The sequence below is a fragment of the Scyliorhinus canicula genome, chromosome 18 (genome assembly GCF_902713615.1).
Source record: "Scyliorhinus canicula chromosome 18, sScyCan1.1, whole genome shotgun sequence".
Taxonomy (NCBI): domain Eukaryota; kingdom Metazoa; phylum Chordata; class Chondrichthyes; order Carcharhiniformes; family Scyliorhinidae; genus Scyliorhinus; species Scyliorhinus canicula.
Genome location: NC_052163.1, coordinates 26085981 through 26111698, shown reverse-complemented (window position 1 = coordinate 26111698; position 25718 = coordinate 26085981). Strand labels below are relative to the sequence as shown.

Here is a 25718-nt window from a genome sequence, read left to right as displayed (position 1 = left end):
GATGCGTTTCTTGTGGAAACTGCCAAAGATGTGGGCTGAGAGGGGACCCCTTGGCAACACCATTTGTTTGGGAATATATGATTGTTAAAATTGAACCCAACAGTTGAGTTCACAAATTCAATGAATAGGAATTCACACAATAGCAGTCGCATCAAGATCACCATGATATAGTAACGTGTAGTAACTTGACACAAATATCTATGGCTTCCTTTTGCAGTACATCAGTGAATGGGCTAGCAAATATCAAAAGAACACATGTACATGGCATCGCTATCAAACAAGTCCTGTACTATATTTGCAAAGGTGAAGGGATATTCTTCACATCGTATGTAGAAAGATTTCTCAGAACTGGTTTCAGCAACTCGCTCGAACATTTAGCCAATTCATGTTGTGCAAAACCAGCATAAAGGGATATCAGTTGTGGGCAGCCCACATACATGGATGCAGTGAATCATACGGACAAACTTTATTTATGCCACCAGGCAGCTCTTTGCTCTTACACACTTGTCCAGCAAGAGCTTTTCTAACTTACTTTTAAACAGGGCTGTGCGGTCATGCTTCGCAGTTGGTCCAATTGATACGCATTTGGACCTGCCAGTAAGAACAGCCTGCATTTGTCAACATAATCACACTTGTTAAACATGACTATTCCAGTTTGTCAGGCTTACAGATATGTGCCTCTGGGTTGGCCTCGCACATTACCAGACATTAGCACTGCATGTGAAAATTGGCTAAGTTGTTGGGTATCCTGCAATATGCTTGCGCTAGATCAGCTCGGCGTAGTTTCAAGAATTCAGCGTTTTCCTTGGACACTGGTTTGTGGCAGGATAGCTGGGAATCGGAGTTAGAACTCAGGAAATACCTCCACCCGTTTGATGTGGGACAAAGGCTTACTAAAATTGAAGCCATGTGTGGGAACAAACTACTCTGTGGAGAGTTCATGGTGAGAGAGAGTGACTAAGTATGTGGTGGCATCATTAATTGCAGTGCCAAACCACTTGTGCACAAGTGAGTTTGCAATCCAGGTGCATTTCAAGTGGGTATTGTTTATGGTGTGGCCATCCAGCTAGGCAATATAGTGGCACACCAGTATTAAATCATAAAATAAATAAATGTGTGCACCTCAGACCAAACATAGTGAAGGGCATAGTGTAAATTAGTAACCCTAATAATCAACCTGTTTAATCTCATCCTGCTCACTTAATTGTAGGAATGTGTTTCACTTTAACATTATCAATATGCTTAGAAATGAACACCGACACAACACCTTGGATCTAATACACAGAGAAATTCAAAAGAAAGAGTTGGAACTATGTTGCTGATATCTTTGAATTTGGTCCTTGCACTTCTGTCTCAGGTATACCAGAAGATTATAATTATTAAAACAGACATTTATGGTCATTTACCTCCTTTTGTACCTTAATTTGTTTGATTACCCCATCCCTCCCAATTATAGCTGCAACTGCAACCCAATGAGTCATCAATAAGCAGTTTTATATAAGGTGTACAGAAGGCCACGGGACTTGGAACATTTTGTTTTGCACAATGTCATTTATACACAATTTCTTTAGCAATCAAGTGTCTACATCTGCAGAGAGTAAAATTAGTTCTTGTATTTTCTGACCATTGAACTTTGAGGAGATTGTAAGCAAATTATCTAAATTTGAATGGCGTCTTCGACAAAAGGAATAAGCAGTTTGGGATGTGCCCGTCCTATATCATTCCATCAACTATAGTTAAATGGTTACATTTGGCAGAAATACAACATTATAGTTCATTTATCTTGCGCCTTTTTAAATGAAAGGCATACTTATGACTGCCATTCAACATTAATTGTACAACATTGAGTATTTACAAGAATTTGAACTAGGCTTTTCCATGGTGTGTGATAATTATTCCCAGCTTTACATACACAAGTACAATCAGTTTATCTCATTTATACTTATTAGGTGACCATGGAGTAGGTTTGGAAATCAAAATGAGGAATCCTGTGCATTAAGAGATTATGAAAGGCATTCTGCCTTCTAATCAAATTCCAGTTTTAAAGAAGTCTCCACTCTGGCAGCAATCTGACAATCACTTCCAAGTGTAGTTCTGTTCTTTTTTTAAAAAGGTGGTGTTGCCAGTCAGTGTAAGCCCTAGCACAGTGAGTGACTCACCACACTGACTTGAAAATATATCGGCAACATCCTCGAATTCCCTCCCTAACAGCACGGTGGGTGTACACATTCCAAGTTGTGTTTGAGTTCCTCCAGATAGTTGTGGCAAGTAAAAACAAGAGCTCCAACCCCTGAAAGCTGGGTTGCCATTCAACAAGAGGAATGGTAATCCAGCCCATCACATTGTCAGTTCTCTTGGTGAGAAGCTGGGAGTGAGGTTAGTGTTGGAACCAACAACTCTACGGACACTTGCTTGTAGGATTAGAATAGCGGTTTTAGGGCAGCACGGTGGCCTAGTGGTTAGCACAACCGCCTCACGGCGCTGAGGTCCCAGGTTCGATCCCAGCTCTGGGTCACTGTCTGTGTGGAATTTGCACATTCTCCCCGTGTCTGCGTGGGTTTCGCCCCCACAACCCAAAAATGTGCAGAATAGGTGGATTGGCCACGCTAAATTGCCCCTTAATTGGAAAAAATAATTGGGTAATCTAAATTTATTAAAAAAAAGAATAGCGGTTTTAATCTTACAACAGAGCCAGCCTGTTAGCCGTTGAACTTTCGGTGAACTGGCCGGCTGACCCTGTGGCACTGATCTTTATACAGCAGCTCCCGGGGGAGGAGTCCTGGGCGGAGCCAAGGGAGAAGCCCCGTACTACTCTCAAGCATTCCCAGAGATACTCCCCTGGAGGTCAGGTAGTGCAACTGCACTTACAATATAGACACATGTATATACAGGTTATAATCCGGTGTGAATCACATTCACCACATTCACCCCCTGTGAAAAAAATAGAGTCCAGCGCGGGTGGTGGCTCAGAGAGTTAGTCTGTCCGGTGGTCGAATTGTTCTTTTCGATCTGCGGAGCACCGGGGTTGCAGCCTCTTGCGGTGGCTGGGTGGGTGTCGAGAGCTGGGGTACGATGGCAGACTCCGGGACGGGTCTCGTCCAAACTTTATACACCTCTGGCTCGACCGGAGACTGGGGTCGCTGGGGGCGGGCTGGTTCTGGCGCGTGGAACCGGTGGGGTGAGCTTGCGGAATCGGGGGCCGCGAGGAGGCGGCAGCATAGGGAACGGGGTAAGGGGTTCCTCAGTCGGGGTAGGGGGTGGGGGGGGGGCTGGATCCAGGGGGTGCCAGGTCCCGAAGGGATACTGTGTCCTGGCGACCGACCAGGAACTCCACAAATACGTACTGGGGGTTGGAATGGAGGAGGCGCACCTTTTCAACAAGGGGGTCAGTTTTGTGCCCCCTGACATGCTTCCTCAGGAGGACCGGGCCTGGTGTCCTCAGCTCCCGTGGTAGTGCCCCTAGAAAAAATGAAGAGTCGCTCGTGAGGGGTTTGATTTGTAGCTGTACAGAGGAGGGATCTGATAGCGTGGAGCGCGTCTGGGAGGACTTCTTGCCATTGGGAGACTTGGAGTTTTCTAGACCGGAGGGTCTGCAGGACGGTCTTCCAGACCGTTGCGTTCTCCCTCTCTACCTGTCCGTTTCCCCTGGGGTTGTAGCTGGTAGTCCTGCTCGAGGCGATGCCCTTGTAGAGCAGGTACTGACGCAGCTCGTCGCTCATAAAGGACGAACCCCGGTCGCTGTGCACGTAGCTGGGGAAACCGAACAGGGTGAAGACACGATGCAGGGCCCTAATGACTGTGTGGGAGGTCATATCAGGGCATGGAATGGCAAAAGGGAATCGGGAGAACTCGTCGATGATGTTGAGGAAATAAATGTTCTTGTTAGTGGAGGGGAGTGGCCATTTGAAATCGATCGCAAGGCGTTCAAAGGGCCTAGAAGCCTTGACCAGGTGGGCCCTGTCTGGTCTATAGAAGTGCGGTTTGCACTCCGCACAGATCGGGCAGTCCCTGGTGACCGCTTTTACCTCCTCGTTGGAGGAAGGCAGGTTTTGGGCTCTGATGTAGTGGGCGAGCCGGGTGACCCCTGGATGGCAGAGGTCCACGTGGATGGCTTTCAGACGGCTGATCTGTGCGCTGGCGCATGTCCCGCGGGATAGGGCATCCGAGGGCTCGTTGAGCTTCCCCGGTCGATATTTAATATCGTAACTATAGGTGGAGAGTTTGATCCTCCACCGAAGGATTTTATCATTTTTTATTTTGCCCCTTTGCGAGTTGTCAAACATAAAGGCAACCGATCGTTGGTCGGTGATGAGGGTGAACCTCCTACCTGCGAGGTAGTGCCTCCAGTGACGAACAGCCTCCACGATGGCTTGCGCTTCCTTCTCGACTGAGGAGTGTCGGAGTTCTGAAGCGGATAGGGTACGGGAGAAAAATGCAACGGGCCTCCATGCCTGACTTAAAGTAGCTGCTCGAGCTACCTCTGAGGCGTCGCTCTCAACCTGAAAGGGAGTGGATTCATCCACCGCCCACATGGCTGCTTTGGCGATGTCCTCCTTGATGCAGCTGAAGGCCTGGCGCGCCTCAGCAGACAGGGGAAATCGTGTGGCCTTAAAGAGTGGGCGGGCTTTGTCCGCATATTGAGGGACCCACTGGGCGTAGTATGAAAAGAACCCCAAGCACCGTTTGAGAGCCTTGGGGCAATGAGGGAGAGGGAGGCATGCGGTCCGGGTCTGGGCCCAGGACTCCGTTCTCCACGACGTAGCCGAGGATGGCCAGTCTGTTTGTGCGGAAAACGCATTTCTCCTTGTTATAAGTAAGATTTAATTTCTGTGCCGTTTGGAGAAAACGGTGGAGGTTAGCGTCCTGGTCCTACTGGTCATAGCCGCAGATGGTAACATTGTCCAGATACAGAAACGTGGCCCGCAGCCCGTACTGGTCTACCATTCGGTCCATTGCTCGTTGGAACACCGAAACCCCGTTGGTGACGCCGAAGGGAACCCGGAGGAAGTAGAAGAGGCGGCCATCGGCCTCGAACGCCGTGTAGTGGCGGTCCTCCGGGCGAATTGGGAGATGGTGGTATGCAGACTTCAGATCCACCGTGGAAAATAGCCGATATTGGGCGATCTGGTTAACCATGTCTGCAATTCTAAGGAGGGGATACGCGTCTAGGAGCGTAAAGCGATTTATGGTCTGGCTATAGTCGACGACCATGCAAATTTTTTCCCCGGTCTTGACGACCACCACCTGAGCTCTCCAGGGACTATTACTGGCCTCTATGATCCCCTCACTGAGCAGCCGTCGGACCTCCGATCAGATAAAGACCCTATCCTGTAGGCTGTATCGCCTGCTGCGAGTAGCTTCTGGCTTGCAATCTGGAGTGAGATTGGCAAAGAGAGGAGGGGGGGGGGGGGGGGGGGGGGGTGGGGGGATGCGCATCGTGGCTAGGCTGCGGATAGTGAGTGGGGCAGGGGCCCGCCGAAGCCGAGGGTGAGGCTCTTGAGGTTGCACTGGAAATCCAGGCCTAATAAGAGTGGCGCGCAGAGGTCGGGCAGGACATAAAGTTTAAATTTAGAATAACTAGCGCCTCGAATCGTGAGCGTAGCGATGGTGCGTCCTTGGATTTGGACTGAGTGGGAGCCCGAAGCGAGGGCGATAGTTTGGCTCACCGGGAAAATAGAAAGCGAACAGCATCTTACCAGGTCTGGATGTATAAAGCTCTCGGTGCTCCCGAAGTCAAAGAGGCATGGCGTGCTGTACCCGTTGATCTGGACCTCCGCCATCAAACTTCGTAGGTGCTTGGGGCGGGATTGATCCAGGGTGACCGCGTTGAGTTGCGGGCCGCGTGGTGAGTGCCCGGGGAAGACGTATTCTTCAGATGAGCTTTCTGAGCATGCCGATGCAGATGGGGCCCATGGATCCCACGTGGTGAGCGGCGAGGAAGATGGCGGCCCCCATGAGTCGCACGTGGCCGGCCGCATGGTGGGGGTTTGCCAAGATGGCAGCCCCCATGGATCGCACGTGGCGGGAGGGGGCGGTGTCGGGGCGTAGGCCGCAGTGTTTCGGGCCCCGCGGGCCCACTGGTGTTGGGAGCGATTTGTTCTCTCTGCAGGGGAGTTAAAAACTGGGGCCCTTTTCGCGAGGCACACTCTGGCCTAGTGGCCTTTCTTCCCGCAGCTGCTGCAGGTCGCGGATCGGGCTGGGCAGTGCTGCCGCGGATGCTGGCTTTGGCCACAGAAATGGCAGGCTGGAGCAGCTGAGTAGCTGGATGGAGCAGCTGAGTAGCTGGCTGGGCCAGCAGAGTAACTGGCTTTGGCAGCGCGGTAGTTGGGGGGCCGTGCGGCACAGGCCTGGGGGGACTGTTGGTCGGGGGTCCACGATGAGGTCGTGGGGTCCGCGGGAAACGACGTGAGGCTGCGGAAGGAAACTTCCATAGTGGTAGCAGCCTCCACAGTAGTGTCTAAGTCCTGGGTCCCCTTTTCTAGCAGTCTTTGGCGCACATAGTTAGACCTAAGGCCCGCTACGAAAACGTCCAGCCGCGGTAACGGCTTGATAATTACAGTCATTGGAAAGATTGTTTAATTCCCTTACAAACTCGACAAGCGTTTCTGTAGGCCGCTGACGGCGAGTCGTGCATAAACCTCGTTAATGGGCCTAACGTACATTTTGTCCAATATTGCCAGCGCTGCGGTGTAAGAACCGGCCAGATTCAGCTGCGTGGAGATTCTGTGGTTTACCCTCGCATGCAGCAGGCTGAGTTTTTGTTCCTCCGTTGATCCGGCGGTGCTGGCTTCTGCCAGGTAGGCTTTAAAACATCTCAGCCAGTGAGAAAAAATTTCCTTAGCCTCTGCATCCTGTGGGTCGAGTTCTAGGCGCCCGGGCTTGAGGGCTGCTTCCATGATTTCTTCAACTGTTTCCTAAGTATATTAAATTGTTGGAACCAACAATTCTATGGACACGTGCTTGTAGGATTAGAATAGCGGTTTTAACATTCTTACAACAGAGCCAGCCTGTTAGCCGTTGAACTTTCGGTGAACTGGCCGGCTGACCCTGTGGCACTGATCTTTATACAGCAGCTCCCGGGAGAGGAATCCTGGGCGGAGCCAAGGGAGAAGCCCCGTACTACTCTTGAGCATTCCTAGAGCTACTCCCCCTGGAGGTCAGGTAGTGCAATTGCACTTACAATATCGACACATGTATATACAGATTATAATCCGGTGTGAATCACATTTACCACAGTTAGTGACCTGTTCATACAAGAAAAAAAGTTATGAAAGCAATGCGGAGTGGGGTATGCTGGATGTAAAAGTAGTGAAATAAATGGGATGTCCCAAGTGGGCTAGGCAGTAGATAGTGCCAATGCACAATACTACATCACCCGACATTCTCCATCATCACCATTTTAATATACTTCATTGCATAAAATTCTTGAATTATCGGTGATGTTGCATTGGTAATGAAAGAAAATTATCTACTTACTGGTAGCCTGCTTTGAGCAGAACTGGGTAAAGCTAAAAAAAAAAACAAGTCTTTTGCTCAGGGAATTTTTTTTGATTATGCATTTATGGGATGTGGGCATCACTGTTAGGCCAGCATTTATTATCCATCCCCAGTTACCCTTCACGAGGTGGCGTTGAGTTGCTTTCTTGAACCACTGCAGTCCTTGAGGTGTAGGTACACCCACTGTGCTGTTAGAGAGGGAATTCAAGGATGATGCCCCAGCGACAGTTAAGGTCGGCGATATATTTTCAAGTCAGTGTGGTGAGTCACTTGGAGGGAACCTCCAAATGATGGGCTTCCCAGGTATCTGCTTGTACTTCTAGATGGTAGTGGTTGCGTGTTTGGAAGGTGCTGCCGAAGGAACCTTGGTGAGTTGTGCATCAGTCGCTGAAATTAAGCGCACAGGACTTCCGGTGTGCACCATGGACTGAGTGATCACACAGAGGCAGCTCCTGCCCAAGGTTACAGAAAAGAGCTCTTTTTTGGGCAGCACGGGTTGGAATTTCGATGAAAAGGCGTAGGTGAATGTTCGAGGAGTACTTTCCCCCAGGAATAGTATGTTTCTTGGTTATCAGACCCTCAGAAACAGTGCATGATTGGGCTGAAGCAGCAGCAGACAAAAGCCTCTGCAAGCATGCAGGCGGGGGAAGGGCCAACTTAGAGGCCTCAAGCTGACTTGAGGGCCTTTATGAAAGCTGAATTCTAGCAGCAGAGGTAAGAACTGTGAAAAGATCTCACCAAGGCCATTGAAGAAGCGGGGACGGACTTCCGGTAGCGGTGATGCGGAGCTAAGCCGCACGTTCAGTGGCTCCCGCTATTTTCAGACTTTGGGGCTCTTTTAAGGGCTCGTAGTGGTGCTGTTTGGACTTTTCCCAGTGTGGGAACACTCCTTCTCAGATTCTCCACCGGTGGATGGCCTGGACTAGGAGTGGAGCGGTCAGAAAATCGGCTTTGGAAACTTCCGGTTGCGGCTATGCGGAGCTAAGCCGCACCGCAGCTCCCGCTACTTAAGGACTTTTGGGCCGATTTGAGGGCCCCAAACGGCGCTTTCTCGACGAATCCCGGTGGGGGAAGGTGTCCAGAGGAGCATTCCCCATAATTTATGGTGCTCACCCGGAGTGGGGCAAAGGAAAAAGCTGCAGCAGCTCCCCAAGAAAAGCGGGAGAAGGACAAAATGGCGGCCGGCGGAACACCCGAGGACTGGTGGAAGTGGGCGCAGGAGCAGCAAGCCTCGCTTCTGCGCTGTTTTGCGGAGCTGAAGGCTGAGTTGCTGGACTCCCTGAATGCGACTACCAACAGGCTGCTTGAGACCCAGGCGGCCTAGGAGGTGTCCATTCGGGAGTTGCAGCAGCAGGCCGCTGAGCGGGAGGAGGAGGCCGTGGTCCTCGTGGGGCAAGTGGAGTTGCACGAAGCACTTCACAAAAAGTGGCAAGACCGCTTGGAGGAGCTGGACGTTCGCACGAGGCGAAAGAATTTGAGGATCCTGGGCCTGGCGGAGGGGTCGGATCTCCCGTCGTTCGTGACCACGATGTTGAGCTCGTTGATGGGAGCGGGGTCCTTCCATTTGCCCCTGGAGCTTGAGGTAGCTCAGAGTGCTGGCCAGGAGGCCTAAGGCAAATGAACCCCCGCGGGCGGTGCTGGTGCGGTTCCATCGATTTAGTGACCGGGAGTGTATGCTGCGCTGGGCCAAGAAAGAGAGGAGCAGCAAGTGGGAGGATTCGGTAGTGCGAATCTACCAGGACTGGAGTGCGGAGGTGGCAAAGCGGCGGGCCGGGTTCAACCGGACGAAGGCGGTGCTGCATGCCAAGCAGGTCAGATTTGGAATGCTGCAGCCTGCGCGTCTGTGGGTGACATATAAGGACCGGCACCACTACTTCGAGTCCCCGGAGGAGGCGTGGGCCTTTGTACAGGCGGAGAAGCTGGACTCGAACTAGGGTCTGGGGACACACTATGGCCGTTGCTGTTTTCGCTGTTGCTGTTCTTCAATTTTGACACTTGTTTTTTTTTATGCTGGTTTTCTTTTTGCTCTGTTTCCGGGTGGGTTTGTCTGTTGGGTATGGGTGTGGGGTATGTGGGGAACGTTGGGGGTATGTGCTTTATATGTTCTCTTCTGTACGTGGCTGGGGGTTGGGGTGAAACTGGATTTTGGGGAGCTGTGTCAGAAGGGTGGGGTGGGGCAGTGTGAAAGTGCGGGCTTTCCTCTGGTTTCCCGCGCCGTGGGGCGGGGGGGCGGAGCTGGTGGTGGGGGCGTGGCCTGTACTAGTTTTCTTTCCCGCGCTTAAGCGGTGCCAAGGAGGTGTGGCAAGAGGGGGATGACCCCATGCCAGGAGGGGATGGGTTTTGGCGGGAGCTGCCGGGTCAGCAGAAGTCAGCTGACTCACGGAAGTACTATGGAGGGTGAGTCGCGGCTAGGAGGGGGTCCTAGCCTGGGGGGGGGGATACCGGGTTGCTGCTGGAATGGCCAGGAAGGAGCTGGTGTGGGCCGGGGGGGGGTAGAGGAGAGGCGTTATCGCCATGGGGAACGGGTCAGGCGGGGCGAGCTGGCCTGGGGCGAGCAGTCGATAAACTATGGCTAGCCGGCGGGGGAGAGGGGCGGGTTGCCCTCTTATCCGGCTGATTACCTGGAACGTGAGGGGGCTGAATGGGCCGGTTAAGAGAACTAGGGTATTTTCTCATCTGAAGGGGCTGAAGGCGGATGTGGCTATGCCCCAGGAGACCCACTTGAAGGTGGCGGACCAGGTTCGTCTGAGGAAGGGGGGGGGGGTGGGGCAGGTTTTTCACTCAGGATTGGACGTGAAGAACCGGGGGGTGGCGATTCTGGTGGGGAAGAGGGTGGCGTTCGAGGCGGCTGAGGTGGTGTCGGACAAGGAGGCCAGATATATTATGGTGAAGGGTAGGCTGCAGGGAGAGAAGGTGGTGCTGGTTAATGTATATGCCCCGAATTGGGATGATGCCGGCTTCATGAGGCGCTTGTTGGGCCGCATTCCGGACCTGGAGGCAGGGGGCCTGATCATGGGGGGAGACTTTAACACAGTGCTGGATCCCCCACTGGACCGGTCCAGTTCAAGGACGGGTAGGAGACCGGCGGCGGCCAAAGTGCTGAGGGGGTTTATGGACCAGATGGGAGGGGTGGATCCCTGGAGGTTTGGAGGCCGAGAGCGCGGGAGTATTCCTTTTTCTCCCATGTCCATAGGGTCTATTCCCGAATAGATTTTTTCGTCCTGAGCAGGGGATTGATCCCGAAGGTGCAGGATGCCGAGTATTCGGCCATAGCGATTTCAGACCATGCTCCGCACTGGGTTGATCTGGAGATGGGGGAGGCGCGGGACCAGCGCCCGCTCTGGCCCCTGGATGTGGGGATGCTGGCTGATGAGGAGGTGTGTAGGAGGGTCCGGGGAAGTATTGAGGGGTATCTTGATACCAACGACACGGGGGAGGTCCGGGTGGGGATGGTCTGGGAGGCTCTGAAAGCAGTGATCCGGGGGGAGCTGATCTCCATCCGGGCCCATAGGGAAAGGAGGGAGGAAGGAGAGGGAGAGACTGGTGGGGGAGCTCCTGGATGTGGACAGGAGATACGCGGAGGCACCGGAGGAGGGGTTGCTGGGGGAACGGCGTAGTTTGCAGGCCAAATTTGATTTGTTGACCACCAGAAAGGCAAAGACACAGTGGAGGAGGGCGCAGGGCGCGGTACATGAGTATGGGGAGAAGGCGAGCAGGATGTTGGCGCAACAGCTCCGCAGGCGAGATGCGGCTAGGGAAATTGGTGGAGTGACGGATAGGGGTGGGAATGTAGTGCAGAAGGGGACAGAAGTAAATGGGGTCTTTAGGGACTTCTACGAGGAACTGTACCGGTCGGAACCTCCGATGGGGAGAGGGGGGGATGGGGAGCTTCATGAACAGGCTATGTTTCCCAAGGGTTCAAGAGGAGCTGGTAGAGGGGCTGGGGGTGCCGATAGAGTTGGAGGAGCTAGTCAGGGGGATTGGGCAAATGCAGTCAGGTAAGGCGCCGGGGCCGGACGGGTTCCCAGTGGAATTTTATAAAAAGAATGCGGATCTGGTGGGCCCCCTGTTGGTGCGAGCCTTCAATGAGGCATTGGGGGGGGGGGGGGGGGGGGGGGGGGGGGGCTTTGCCCCCGACAATGTTGCGGGCACTGATCTCTCTGATCCTGGAGCGGGATAAGGACCCCTTGCAGCGTGGATCATACAGGCCTATCTCGCTCCTCAATGTTGACGCTAAGTTACTGGCGAAGATCCTGGCCACCAGGATAGAGGACTGTGTGCCAGGGGTGATACATGAGGATCAGACAGGATTTGTCAAGGGACGGCAGCTCAACACGAATGTGCGGAGACTGCTAAATGTTATTATGATGCCGGCAGTGGAGGGGGAGGCGGAGATAGTGGTGGCGCTGGATGCGGAGAAAGCGTTTGATAGAGTTGAGTGGGGGTACCTGTGGGAGGTGCTGGAGCGGTTCGGATTCGGGGAGGGATTCATCAAATGGGTGAGGCTGCTCTACGCGGCTCCGATGGCAAGTGTAGTTACCAATGGAAGGAGGTCGGAGTACTTTAGGCTCTACCGTGGGACCAGGCAGGGGTGCCCCCTGTTCCCCTTGCTCTTTGCACTGGCGATTGAACCTTTGGCTATGGCGTTGAGGGAGTCAGGGAGATGGAGGGGTCTGGTGCGGGGTGGGGAGGAACATCGTGTATCGCTGTATGCGGACGACCTGCTGTTGTATGTGGCGGATCCAGAAGGGGGAATGCCGGGGGTGATGGAGCTGTTAGTGGAATTTGGGGTTTCTCGGGCTACAAGTTAAATTTAGGCAAGAGTGAGGTATTTGTAGTACACCCGGGTGAGGAGGGGGGAATTGGGAGACTCCCATTTAAGAGGGCAGTGAAGAGTTTCAGATACCTGGGGGTGCAGATGGCCAGGAGTTGGGGGACTCTCCATAAGCTTAATTTTACCAGGCTGGTGGAGCAGATGGAGGAGGAATTTAAAAGGTGGGACATGGTGCTGCTATCGTTGGCGGGTAGAGTGCAGTCCGTCAAAATGACAGTTCTCCCGAGGTTCTTGTTCCTCTTCCAGTGCTTGCCCATCTTTATCCCTAGGGCCTTTTTTAAAACGGTGACCAACAGCATCATGGGATTTGTTTGGGCGCATGGGACCCCGAGGGTGAATAGGGTCTTCTTAGAGCGGGGTAGAGATGGGGGGGCTGGCGTTACCCAATCTCTCGGGGTATTATTGGGCGGCCAATGAGTCGATGGTGCGCAAGTGGGTAATGGAGGGGGAGGGGGCAGCATGGAAATGGATGGAGAGGGCGTCCTGTGGAGATACAAGCCTGGGGGCCCTGGTAACGGCGCCGTGGCCGCTCCCTCCTACGAGGTATACCACGAGTCCGGTGGTGGCGGCTACCCTCAAGATTTGGTGGTAGTGGAGGCGACATAGGGGAGAAGTGGGAGGCTCGATGGAGGCTCCGTTAAGGGGGAACCATAGGTTCGTCCCGGGGAACATTGATGGGGGATTTCAGGGTTGGCACAGAGCGGGCATCAGACAGCTGAGGGACCTGTTTATTGATGGGAGGTTTGCGAGCCTGGGGGAGTTGGAGGAGAAATTTGGGCTCCCCCCAGGAAACATGTTCAGGTATCTGCAGGTAAAGGCATTTGCTAGACGGCAGATGGAGGGATTCCCTTCGCCTCCCGCGAGGGGAGTGAGTGACAGGGTGCTTTCGGGGGTCTGGGTCGGAGAGGGGAAGATATCTGATATCTACAAGGTTATGCAGGAGGCGTCAGTAGGGGAGCTGAAAGCTAAGTGGGAGGGGGAACTGGGGGAACAGATCGAAGACGGGACATGGGCTGATGCCCTGGAAAGGGTTAATTCTTCCTCCTCGTGTGCGCGGCTTAGCCTCATCCAATTCAAGGTGCTGCACCGGGCCCACATGACTGGGACGAGGATGAGTAGGTTCTTTGGGGGTGAAGACAGGTGTGTCAGGTGCTCGGGGAGTCCAGCGAACCATGCCCATAGGTTCTGGGCATGCCCGGCACTGGAGGATTTCTGGAAGGGGGTGGCGAGGACGGTGTCGAGGGTGGTGGGATCCAGGGTCAAGCCAGGATGGGGACTCGCAATTTTTGGGGTTGGGGTGGAGCCGGGAGTGCAGGAGGCGAAAGAGGCCGGTGTGCTGGCCTTTGCGTCCCTAGTAGCCCGGCGAAGGATCTTGCTACAATGGAAGGATGCGAGGCCCCCAAGCGTGGAGACCTGGATCAATGACATGGCGGGTTTCATTAAACTAGAGAAGGTCAAATTCGCCCTGAGGGGGTCGGTACAAGGGTTCTTTAGGCGGTGGCAACCTTTCCTCAACTTTCTGGCTCAAAGATAGGGTACTGGGACAGTAGCAGCAGCAACCCGGGGGGGAGGGCAGGGGGAGACGATGACTATGTTTGTTTATTTAATTTAAATTTATTTTTAAGTTCTTTTGTTGTTCATTGGGGTTGGGGGGTGGGGGGATGTGATACATGCGTTGATACGGTCTGGGGGGTGTTACAGTTATTATGGGTTATTTTGTTGCATTTCATTGTTTGTCGTTATGTTTTATATTTTCTGTAAAAAATTCCAATAAAAATTATTTTAAAAAAAAGAAATTAAGCGCACAAATGCAGCAGGCAGTAAAAAAGACAAATGGTATGTTGGCCTTCATAGCAAGAGCATTTGAGTCATGTTTTACTGCAATTGTATAGGACGTTGGTGAAGCCACTCCTGGAATAGTGTGCGCAGTTTTGGTGCCCTTATCTGAGGCAGGCTATTCTTGCTGGGAGAGAGTGCCGCAAAGGTTTTACCAGGCTGATTCCTGGGATGGCAGGACTGTCATATGAAGAGAGACCAAGTCTGTTAGGATTATATTCTTGGGGTTTGAAAAAGTGAGACGATTTCTTGGAGTTGGCTAAAAGGATCAAGGGACAATCACGGCAGCACAGTGGATAGCACTGGTTGCTTCATAGCTCCAGTGCCCAGGTTCAATTCCCGGCTTGGGTCATTTGTGTGTGTGTGGAGTCTGCTCGTTCTTCCTGTGTCTGCGCAAGTTTCCTCTGGGTGCTCCGGTTTCCTCTCACAAGTCCCGAAACATGTGCTTGTTAGGTAATTTGGACATTCTGAATTCTCTGTGTACCCAAACAGGCACCGGAATGTGGCGACTATGGGATTTACACAATAACTTCATTGCAATGTCAATGTAAGCCTACTTGTGACAATAAAGGTTATTTAAAAATTTATTTTTACCAGGGAATTTCAGATTGATTTGTCAGGGTTACTGTTAGAATAAGTGAATTTGCACAAGTTAAAAAAAGATTTCCCACACAAACAGCAGGGAGTTTGATGTGCTAATAAACAAACTCTGCTTGTTGTTATCTACACCAGTTAGGATTATGAAACATTTCTATCTTGCAGATGCCTGTGACTGCTGTCATTGAGTTCATGCATGGTTGAGATCAACAGATTTTTGGACACCAAGGAAATCAAGGGGGAACCATGGGGATTGGGTAGGAGTGACAAAGGGCATCAAGCGTATCGAGGATGAACAGGAAAGTGGAGCTGAGGCCACAAGAACAAATCGGATCAGTCATGATCTTATTAAATGGTGGTGTGGGCTTGAGGGGCCGCGTGACCCACCCTTGCTCCTAATTCATATGTATGATGTATATGTATGAGGAGGTTGCAAATCAGCCATGATCTTATTAAATGATAAGCAGGCTCGAGGAGCCATATAGCCTACCTCTGCTCATCCACCTTAAGTTCTGATGGTCTAACTCTAACAGACAACCAGACCCGTTTTGTGGTGGATAATTCCATTCATACAAGCCCAGCATGAGTTATCTACTGATAATAATGCTCCTAGGAACAGAAGTAGCTAGTTTGGTCGAAAGGCCTACTTCCCCTGAAGGGTAAGAAGAAAGAGATCCCAGAAGTCAGAGTATACAAGAATAAAGACACTTGGGGCAGTCAGATTTTATACATTTCTCTGTATTCATTTTGAAACACAACTCAACCCTTGCCCATTCCTAAATCCCCTCTGTAAAAGAAACAAAGAGATCAACAAAAAAGAACACCGTTACTGCAAACAAGTCCTTTTAGCAAATGACAATTTGCATCAATTTAATTATTGCAGCACACTAAAATATCAACGCTTCATATGCAATTAATTACTTTGAAATGAAATATTTTGCAATGCAAATATAGCAAGCATTTTGTCCACTGCCAAAACCCACATAGCACTGGTTAATCAGTTTTTAAAGGAATTATTTGTGATAGCCACAACAGCACACTGCTTGGAACAGTACAATGACCATAAGATATAGGAGCAGAATTAGGCCATTTGGCCGATCGAGTCTGCTGCACCATTCATGGCTGATATGTTCCTCATCCCCATTCTCCCTTTTCCCCATATTAATCAAGAATACCAGATTTGGGCTGGAGGTGCTGTAACCCACAGGGCCACAGACCAAGAGCTGGAAGGTGGAATAGTTATTTTCTCGAATATAGAAATGTACATTTATGCTCCACTTAAGCCAAGAGACTAAGCAGACACAGCTCCAGTTCACAATTGTGATGAAAGGTCATCTCAACCCGTAATGTTAACTCGTTTCTCGCCACAGATCTGCTGAGAATTTCCAGAATGTTCTTTTCATGACAAGTTCAGTTTAATGTTCCATTTGAAGGAGAGTACCACCAATTCTACACTTAATTTGGATTATCCACTCACATGACTTTCAAATCTATAACCTTATGACTCAAAAGTGTGCTACTAACTGAACAAAATCAACACTTCTGTAAATGAATTCATGGTTTGTTCCGATATATTTTTAGACGCCATTCTTTCCAAAATATTGTTCTATACTTTGCACAAGTATTATTTTCTCATCGATTCACTAAAAGCTGTATTTATATTCAAGGTTTATTGCTCATGCAAACAAGCATTCAAATTCTGTACATTACTTAGAATTTGATTGTATTGCTCACACATAAATATATGAGATGCAGTATATGGATTAATGGGCATGAACCTTTACGTTTATCCAATAAATTGTATCAAATAGCTCCTGGTAAATTTTCTTTATATGGCATGTGCGCACAGAAATAATAAAATTCTTAAATTTAAGAGGTCAGAATTTCGATTTAATGTGATACAGAAATTATGGATAAAGTTCAAACAGCATAGCTTTACAGAATAAAACAATTCAGGTATCTCATCTTGGTAGTAGCAGTGTTTCGAGGGAAATAATTGTTTAAGTTACAGGTGAAGGAAGTGATCGGTTGTTAAGCGTTTAAACAGAGGAAACATTTTGCTATGCCGTAACTAGAATAAACACTTTTTAAACTTATGAAGTTTGATGATGGCATTTTTCGTGAATTTAGCAAAAGTCGGTTTAAAAATTGTTTTTGACTATGAAACATCTCTTCCAAAGTTACATCAATTTTATTCTTTTGGATCAAGTTTAAATAGTCACTCTCTGACTCGAAGGATCGTATTCAAATTGATATGAAATTGTAAAGCAGAATACTGCAGATGCTGAAATAAAAACAACATTTTGGAAATAAGCAAATGAGGCAGCATTTGTACAGAGAGAGATCGAGTTAACATTATAGCTCGATGAACTTTCTTCTGATGATCATTACTGGATTTGTACGTTTATCCTTTCAAGGATTTACACAGTGAAAAAGGCTCATTTCTGACATTACAGATGAAAGGAGTCAAGGCCACAAAGTAATGTTGAAGAACCAAAAGTGAAGCAAGTCTTCTATGCAAACCAGCTATTTTCTTTGTTACAATATGCAAATATTTTCAGCGAAGTACAGAAGGTGCCAAAGCATTTTTTGTAAACGGAAGCATCATGCTGGTCCATCAGTACTTCAAAGGAAAATGCATCCAAACTATTAGATACAAGAAAGTACTGCAGATTTCCATTTTTGAAATGAACTTCAACTCAAACCACATTCTCTTTGACTCTCCACAGAAAAACATAATGAGATTCCCTCCGAGAAAATCAGGATATGTCACGTGAAAGGATTTAGGCACAATTAACATAGTGACAATTACTGCCACAGCTCATACAATTATCACATTAAACATTACCATCATTATGCTAAAAATAATCAATATTTTGTCTCATCAGAGCTGGTTAATTTGGTAATAAATTATTGTGACAGGCTCAATGTTAGGATAATCCCCAGGACGCGTGTTTTATGTTTGCTCCTTTTGAATGCAGAATTGGAGTATTTTCGCATCAGGAAAAACAGGACACAGATGGCGAAGGTCAAAGCAAGGTCATATAGCACCTGCTTAAAAGGACCTTGCTGACAGGTTTGCACTGAAGGGGGTGCCCAAGCCCCAAGTTGAACTTGTAGCTTGCTATTCTTTTAAGCAAATTTTGTTGAATATTGATCCGTGGCAAACTTGGGAAATTCCAGCACAGCTGACTGGCAACCGTTTTTGGAACGTCAATACAAGATATTGTACTTTTTGATGCCACTTGCACATAAATTCAAAATTACTTCAATACACCCCTAGTTTGATAGCCAAACAAGTTAAATCAGAAATATCCAATCATATCATTAAAATGTATGTCATGATTTTACCATCATATAGTTGAAACATAATTATGTGCAGGTGATTGAATTATTGCACATCAGGTTAAACTCTTGCTGCAATTTGGGAAGTACAGATAAAATAGATGAAGTATTGTTTGAACAGAGACAATTCCGAAAAGTTCAAATTAGGGCCTTAAGCTTCTGAAAGTTGTTTCTCAAACCCCAAATAGTTATGTAACCATTTTCTTTAAAGCCCTTTTGTTTTAATTGGTCACATTGCAACAGGAAACGGTTAAAATAGTCCAATAGGTTTCTTAAAGCAAGGCAAGATCACAAATTCGCCTGGGTGGATATTTAATTATTGTACTTTGGTAGCAAACCTACATAATGTGATCTGTTCCAAGAGAACTACATAAATAAAAGTATTACATTCATTGCCTTCTTCAGTTTCTCACATAAATATGCTTTTAACTCCTTGTGGATCAAGGAGCAAAAAAACCAGGACTATAAGAATTCAGCCAGTTTCAGAGCAAAAACCATAAAAAACCTACCACTCGTCAAACCTTTTTTTTTATAAATTTAGAGTACCCAATCATTTTTCCAATTAAGGGGCAATTTAGAGTGGCCAATCCACCTACCCTGCACATTTTTGGGTTGTGGGGGCGAAACCCACGCAAACACGGGGAGAATGTGCAAACTCCACACAGACAGTGACCCAGAGCCGGGATCGAACCTGGGACCTCAGCGCCGTGAGGCCGCAGTGCTAACCCACTGCGCCACCGTGCTGCCCTCACTCGTCAAACCTAAAAGCTAGCACAAGTTCAGCACTGTCAGAATCTGCAAACAAATTGCATGCTTTCATTCTTGATTAAAGAAAATATATTTTGAAGGTGGTAAAGGGAATAGTTTATTTTGACTGGGGAAACGAGTCCAACGAGCCTCCAATCAGTTCACAGTCATGTCAATGATACCAACATTTTGGACCAGATATGCTCAAAGGGAATTTCAAAACCATTATCACCTCATTTGTACCTTCTCCACTGTATACTGAAGAAAATGTCATTCAGCTTCACAGCAAACCTCTGAAAATTGTGTTTTTTAAAAAAAATCAACAAATGGATTTAACCTTCACTAAACCCATCTTGCCTGTACCTTTTGCTAGAACAGGTTGAGGGTATTAAAATTTACATACAAGTGATCTCACCTGACCCTGCCAAAAAGAAATGGAATAGTGTATCATGACTAAAATTGTACTAATTAAATTATCAGACACCATTAGCAAAAATCTTGATGTGATTACTGGGCAATAAACGGCAGAGGAACGTCATTAATCTATAAATACTTTTTGTTAAAATGGTGTAGGAATACTTTTTAAGCTGGTACACTAATTGTCTGACAGCACACAATGCCATAGACGTTTATGTATCAATTACAATTTATATAGATTGTAGTACTCCAGAATGGAGTATTTCATACAGAAACAAGAATTTGCAGTGAAATCATGTAGAATTGTGACATTTGTAAAAAAAAAAGCCAGTTAGAGACTAAATAACAATGGCAACAGAAAACTATAAGTCAAGATTTGTCACAGAATTTTGCACGAGTATAAGCTATGAGCATGTTTCATACACTTTAAGGTTAATTGCCTATGACAAATATCCACATCATGGAATCCCTATAAGTGCAGAAGGAGTCCACTCGGCCCATCGAGTATGCGCCGACCCTTCAAACGAGCATTCCACCCATGTCCACCCACAACATCCTGCCCTATCCTTGCAACCTCATGACCTAACCTGCACATCCCTGGACACCAAGGGACAATTTATCATGGCCACGCCACCTACCCCGTACATCTTTGGACTGTGAGAGGAAACCGGAGCACCCGGAAGAAACCCACGCAGACACAGGGGAGAACGTACAGACACCACACAGAGTGACCCAAGGTCGGAACTGAACCCGGGTCCCTGGTGCTGAGGCAGCACTGCTAACCACTGTGCTACGCCGCCCCTTAAAGAGCATCCAATTTAGGCCTGCGCTCCTGCCCTATTCCCCGCCAACCCACACAACCTTTAGGCACTAAGGAGCAATTTAGCATGGCCAAACCACCTAATCTGCACATCTTTGAACTGTGGGAGGAAATCGGAGCGCCCGAAGGAAACCCACACAGACATGGGGAGAATGTGCAAACTCCACACAGTCACCCAAAGTCGGAATTGAACCCAGGTTTCTGATACTGAGGCAGCAGTGCTAACCACTGGGCCACTGTAGATCTAAGTAGTACACTGAATCCTTAATCCAATGAATGCACTAACAAGTAAATAATGAGGTTTTCTGTAATGAGAATGGACTAATTGCTTAACTGATGTTTCTTCAAATCTGCGTGGTCAAGCAGAAATCAGGAATATGCAGTGCCAGGAACAAACATGTCACACATAAGTAACATTCCCATTAAGATGTGTGTATATACCAATCTTAAAAGATGCCTTGCGTGCGAGAAACCAGTTATGCACAGCAACGGAAGTGAGAGAGAACTGGTGTGCAAACATCAGGGAGGTTTGGTTTCACTATAGCCAACAGAATAGTTTAATCACAAACTTTTGGATTGAGTTCAAATTGGCAGAAAAATGGAGTTTGCTGAGTGAACAAGTTAACATTGTTTAAAATTTGCATCATTTAATCATAAATACGTAACAACCTTTAACCAGGAAGCAGTAACAGTAAAGAATATTTGCAATTTCTTTAAAATATCTAGGGAATCTAATCGTTTTTAAGAATGTTTGAAAATGACTAAGAATTTGCATCAATAGTAATTTTCTTGGATAAGAAAAAATACTGGTCCACATTACTTCGTGACCCTTGATCTGAAAGCAATACAACAGGATGGAAGTTGAGACAGAAGCCATGTGGCCTGAATAAAGGAGAGTTAGAAGCAGAGGAGCTGGAGGGTGACAGCACAGATGTAAACACAGAGAAAGGAGACACAGACAAAGAGTATGAGTTATTACTGTGTGAAGAAGCAAATTAATCTTGAAGAGGCCAGTTTTTCTGTTTGGCAGAAAAAGAAACAGGAGCTCTTGGAGGTATGTCCAAACTAGTTAGAATCCCCACAGTGCAGAAAGCAGCCATTTGGCACGTGCCTGCACCGACCCACTGAAAGAGCACCCTATCTAGATCCACTCCTCTTACCCCCGCCCCCCCCCCAAATCCCCATGATCCCACATTATCTACACATCCTTGGATACTATGGGACAATTTAGCATGGCCAATCTACCTAACATGCACATCTTTGGACTGTGGGAGGAAACCCACAGACAAGAGGAGAAAGTGCAAACTTCACAGTCTCCCAAGGCCAGAATCAAACCCAAGTATCTGGCACTGTGAGGCAGTAGTGCTAACCTGTGCCATCCCATGTTAAAAAAGGTCTAAAATCAGGAAAGGTGTGCAATTAGCTTGGAGGTACTAAAGAGCTGAGTACTTTCGCAGATGTGGCCAAACTATGAACCTATGGTTGGTTGGTTGAAAAGGAACTCTAGAAAGATGTACCATGAGGACTCCCATGACTGGAGGGGTGGGTGTTCACAGAAGTGCGTCTTGCTGATGATAATCATACCTGCGAAACTTGGCGGAGACAGCTGTTGCCGGCTCGGACTTCTGACCTAGCCTTTGTTAAGAACAGTGGGTGCGATTCTCCCAAAGGGAGACAAAGTGCCGACGCCGGAGTGAAAACCGGAGTGTTTCACTCCGGCGTCGGAGGCCCCTCCTCACCCCCTATTCTCCCATCCCCAGGGGGCTAGGAGCGGCGGCGCGTCAATCTCGCACGCCAGACCTTGACGCTTGCGTCAAAGCGGCACCGCCTGAATGAAGCGGCCGGTGGTGCCTAAATGACGTCACCCGCACATGCGCAGGTTGGCCAGCGCCAACCCACGCATGCGCGGTTTCCGTCTTCCCCTCCGCCGCCCCGCAAGACATGGAGGATTGATCTTGCGGGGCGGCGGAGGGAAAAGAGTGCATTTTTCAGAGACGCCGGCCCGACGATCGGTGGGCACTGATCGCAGGCCAGACCCCTCCCGAGCATCCCCCTGGTGCTCGATCCTTCCTCTGCCCCCCACGCAGCGGTCGCGCGCTGTTCACGCCGGCAGCGACCAGGTGTGGGTGGCGCAGACGTGAACCGGTCGGATTAGGCAGGCCACTCGGCCCATGCGGGCCGGAGAATCTCCGCTCGACCGGAGCGCCGATTCTCCGAGCGGCCTGTCGCAAAACGCGACACGCCGTTTGGGGGGGGGGGGGGGGGGGGAGAAAGAGAATCGAGTGCGGGTGCCAGGACGCGTGGCATGAATCGCCTGGCACTCCCGCGATTCTCCCACCCGGCGTGGGGGTCAGAGAATCGCACCCAGTATTCGGTGGAATTGTGTCGTTCCAAATTTTTGTGGGGAGTGATGGGTGCTTGTAGTTGCACAATATGCATCTTTGCTGTGTTGACTATTTAAACTGAAATTTACCTTTTTATTGGTAACATCATTTATCTGTTGATTCATGTTTCATTTGTGTTGGTTCTGATCAGTGTTGAAGTAAAAGCTACAAAAAGTAAACTCTTGTTGGAAATTTTTTCATGGGGGGGGGCCACAGTAATTCTGGTTGAGAGTACCCCACAGGGATCATAACAATAGTATTTGTCAATTATATTTAAGAATATGTCATTTAAGATAGTTTGGAAACCAGGGGCAAAATTCTCCAACCCCCACAGGGTCGGAGAATCGCCCGGGCCGGCGAAAATCCCACCCCCGCCATGGCAGAAATTCTCCGCCACCCAGGAATTGGCTGGGGCAGGAATCACGCCCCGCCGATCGGCGTGCGCCCAACGCCGATCGGCAAGACCCCCGCGGCGATTCTCCTGCCCGCGATGGGACGAAGCCCCACCGCTGAGAGGCCTCTCCCGCCGCCGTGGTTTCAACCACCTCTGGTGGCGGCAGGATTGGCGGCGCGAGCAGGCCCCCGGGGTCCTGGGAGGAGGGTGCGGGGCAATCAGACCCCGGGGGGTGCCCCCACGGAGGCCAGGCCCACGATCGGGGCCCTCCGATCGGCTGGCGGGCCAGTGCCGTGGGGGCACTCTTTCTTCTGCCTCCGCCACGGCCTCCACCATGGCGGAGGCCGAAGAGAATCCCACAGCACGCAAGCGCCGGTGGTGACGTCAGCGGCCGGTTTTGGCGCCAGTCGGAGTGGCGCCAACCACTCCGGCGCGGGCCTGGCCCCCAAAGGTGCGGAGAATTCCACGCCTTTGGGGAGGCCCGACGCCAGAGTGGTTGGCGCCACTCCGCTACGCCGGGACCCCCCGCCTCACCGGGTAGGGGAGAATCCCGGCCCAGATTTCTAAAGAATCAAGGGATTAAAAGGTCTCAAAAGCAGCACCCGAATATCTTTCAAGGCCAGAAATTAGATCAAAGTCCCCTATTACACTATTGTGAGGGTTACATTAAATGCAATCAAAATTAAAGGAAATACACCAAACCTGCACATATCAGATTATTTTCGATATCCAAAAGCCTTCTTTCAAATAGTAATGGAGCGACTATGGCTTTTTGTTTGAAGCTTTGTCTTTTTGAGTCATCTAAATTAACTTAATAAATCTTTAAAAACCTCAGTTTTTGTTTAACATTCACCAATCCATTGTTTTTCTGGCAGCATACCATTCAATTATGTTGAAACTTGTAAACAAACGTAAGTAGCGCATCACACAAATCTGCAAAAGGCAGATTACCAGATAATGTACAGGTCCCAGGTCAAGGACAATATGGTCAGGTGGCCATTGGCTTGAAAAGCTAGGCCAAATACAAAATTGGACAATCTAAATTAAACAATAGCCAACAGCTTGAGCAGCAAGGTCTGATGGTAATTCGGACAGGCCAAGTTTAACAGACAGTCAGAGGCGGGCAAGGGGAAGCCTGGCCATACCAGGACATTGTTTTGTGTGTTGCCAGTATTGGTCAGGCATGAGCACTTCAGTTACAATATATGGAAAGGGCTACGTGCATTCCGTGCACCTGATGAACACCAAGGCTGTTCCTGGCGTCTTCCATATATAGAATCGGAATTCCCATTGGGTGCTGCGACCACCCTGCTGTAACACTGGCAGGGAACCTTCCAGAAGGGAGTGACATAAGAGGGCGTGCGAGACCAACCTTGGTGAAAAAGACCCTTAGGTCAGAGGTCAGAGGCAAGATCATTGGAATAGGCAGAGCTCAGCGATGACAAAGCCGTACCTAGTGGAGTAGCCTAGCCAAGTTTAACTGCACGAGTAGTATCAAAGTCTCAGATAGACAGTAATGTGCATTAGTAAAGTAATCACATTATATATATTTATATGGAGTAGTGTAAATTAATTCTACATAACTATAGGCAATAACGAATCGTAATAGGACTTATTTTCTTTTTAAATCATTTTAGTATCATGTATTTTTGTGCATTTACAATGTAAAAGTTAGTTGGGTAAGAAATTTAACAAAACTATATCTGCTAATCATCCATAAAATTGTGGTTCATGCTTCTCAATGCTAAGATCTAACAAGGCCTGATGCTTTAAAATCACCTCGGTCTCGGCTTCTTCACTCACCTGAGATTTTCTGTTGCTGGTCCATTTCATTTTCTAGCTTCGCTTGGTTAAGGTCCTGTGGTGGCTTTTCGGCTGTCACCGGTTGTTCATTTGTTGCAGTCAGAGTAGTAAATGTGCTGATCACCAGAATAACGAGACCAACCCACAGAATAATCTGAAGAAATTCAAATATATCAACAGATATATATCGCCAACTTTCATAAGCATTTGAAATTCTGTTACATTTTAAATTGGGTGTGGTCAAGAGAAAAATCCAATAACCAATGATTCTTGTTTAACATTTTCAGTCACTTACATGTCAGAACACGCAGCTCAGGGACCATTAATGCCAGAAGTATCAAAATATATGATCCTTGTTTGATCAAAAGCACCACAAGGGACATTCCAAATTAATTTCCTATGCAAGAAAACACTTTTCCAACAATATTGTCCATTCCTGAAAAACTAACTGGCTTGTTTTATTTGTTCATGGGATGTGGGCGTCGCTGGCTGGGCCAGTATTTATTGCCCAACCTTGAGGGCATTTAAGAGTCAACCACATTGCTGTGGATCTGGAGTCACAGGTAGGCCAGACTGCTAAGGACAGCAAATTTCCTTACCTAAAAGGACATTAGTGAACCAGATATTTTTTGACAGCATTCGACAATGGTTTCATGGTCATTTATAGTTCAAAGATTTACCCATTTACTAGATAATTATAGTGGTCCCTGGTGGTACACTTGTATTGGAGAATCACTTCTTAAATGGCCAGTTTTACAGCATCACCGGTTAGCATTCATCCAAAACGGGAATTCTGCTGCAGCCATGGTGCAAGAATTCTGGTGGGAAGCACAGCCTCTGGCAGGAATAATCTTACGTGTAATTTACCAACTTGCCAACAGCAGACGTGATGCAATGGTAATCAGCTAATGTTTGAACATTAATATTTTAAGAAATGTTAGGTTTGATAATTATTGCAGGAAGTGAAAACGAGGAGCATTACTTATAACCCACACTCAATGAATTGTTCAGTTAATGTCATAAAGAAGTCTGAAAAAGCTTTTA

At 48.5% G+C, this 25718-nt stretch overlaps 1 protein-coding gene across 2 annotated transcripts in view; it reads right to left on the bottom strand.

The window, feature by feature from the left end:
- slc38a10 (solute carrier family 38 member 10) overlaps positions 1 to 25718 on the bottom strand; it is a 143116-nt gene that overhangs the window by 50523 nt on the left and 66875 nt on the right. For both annotated transcript variants that reach the window (XM_038778263.1, XM_038778264.1), the window contains exon 11: positions 24675 to 24828. In XM_038778263.1, coding sequence (XP_038634191.1) covers positions 24675 to 24828 — 154 coding nt within the window. The remainder of the gene's footprint in view (positions 1 to 24674; positions 24829 to 25718) is intronic.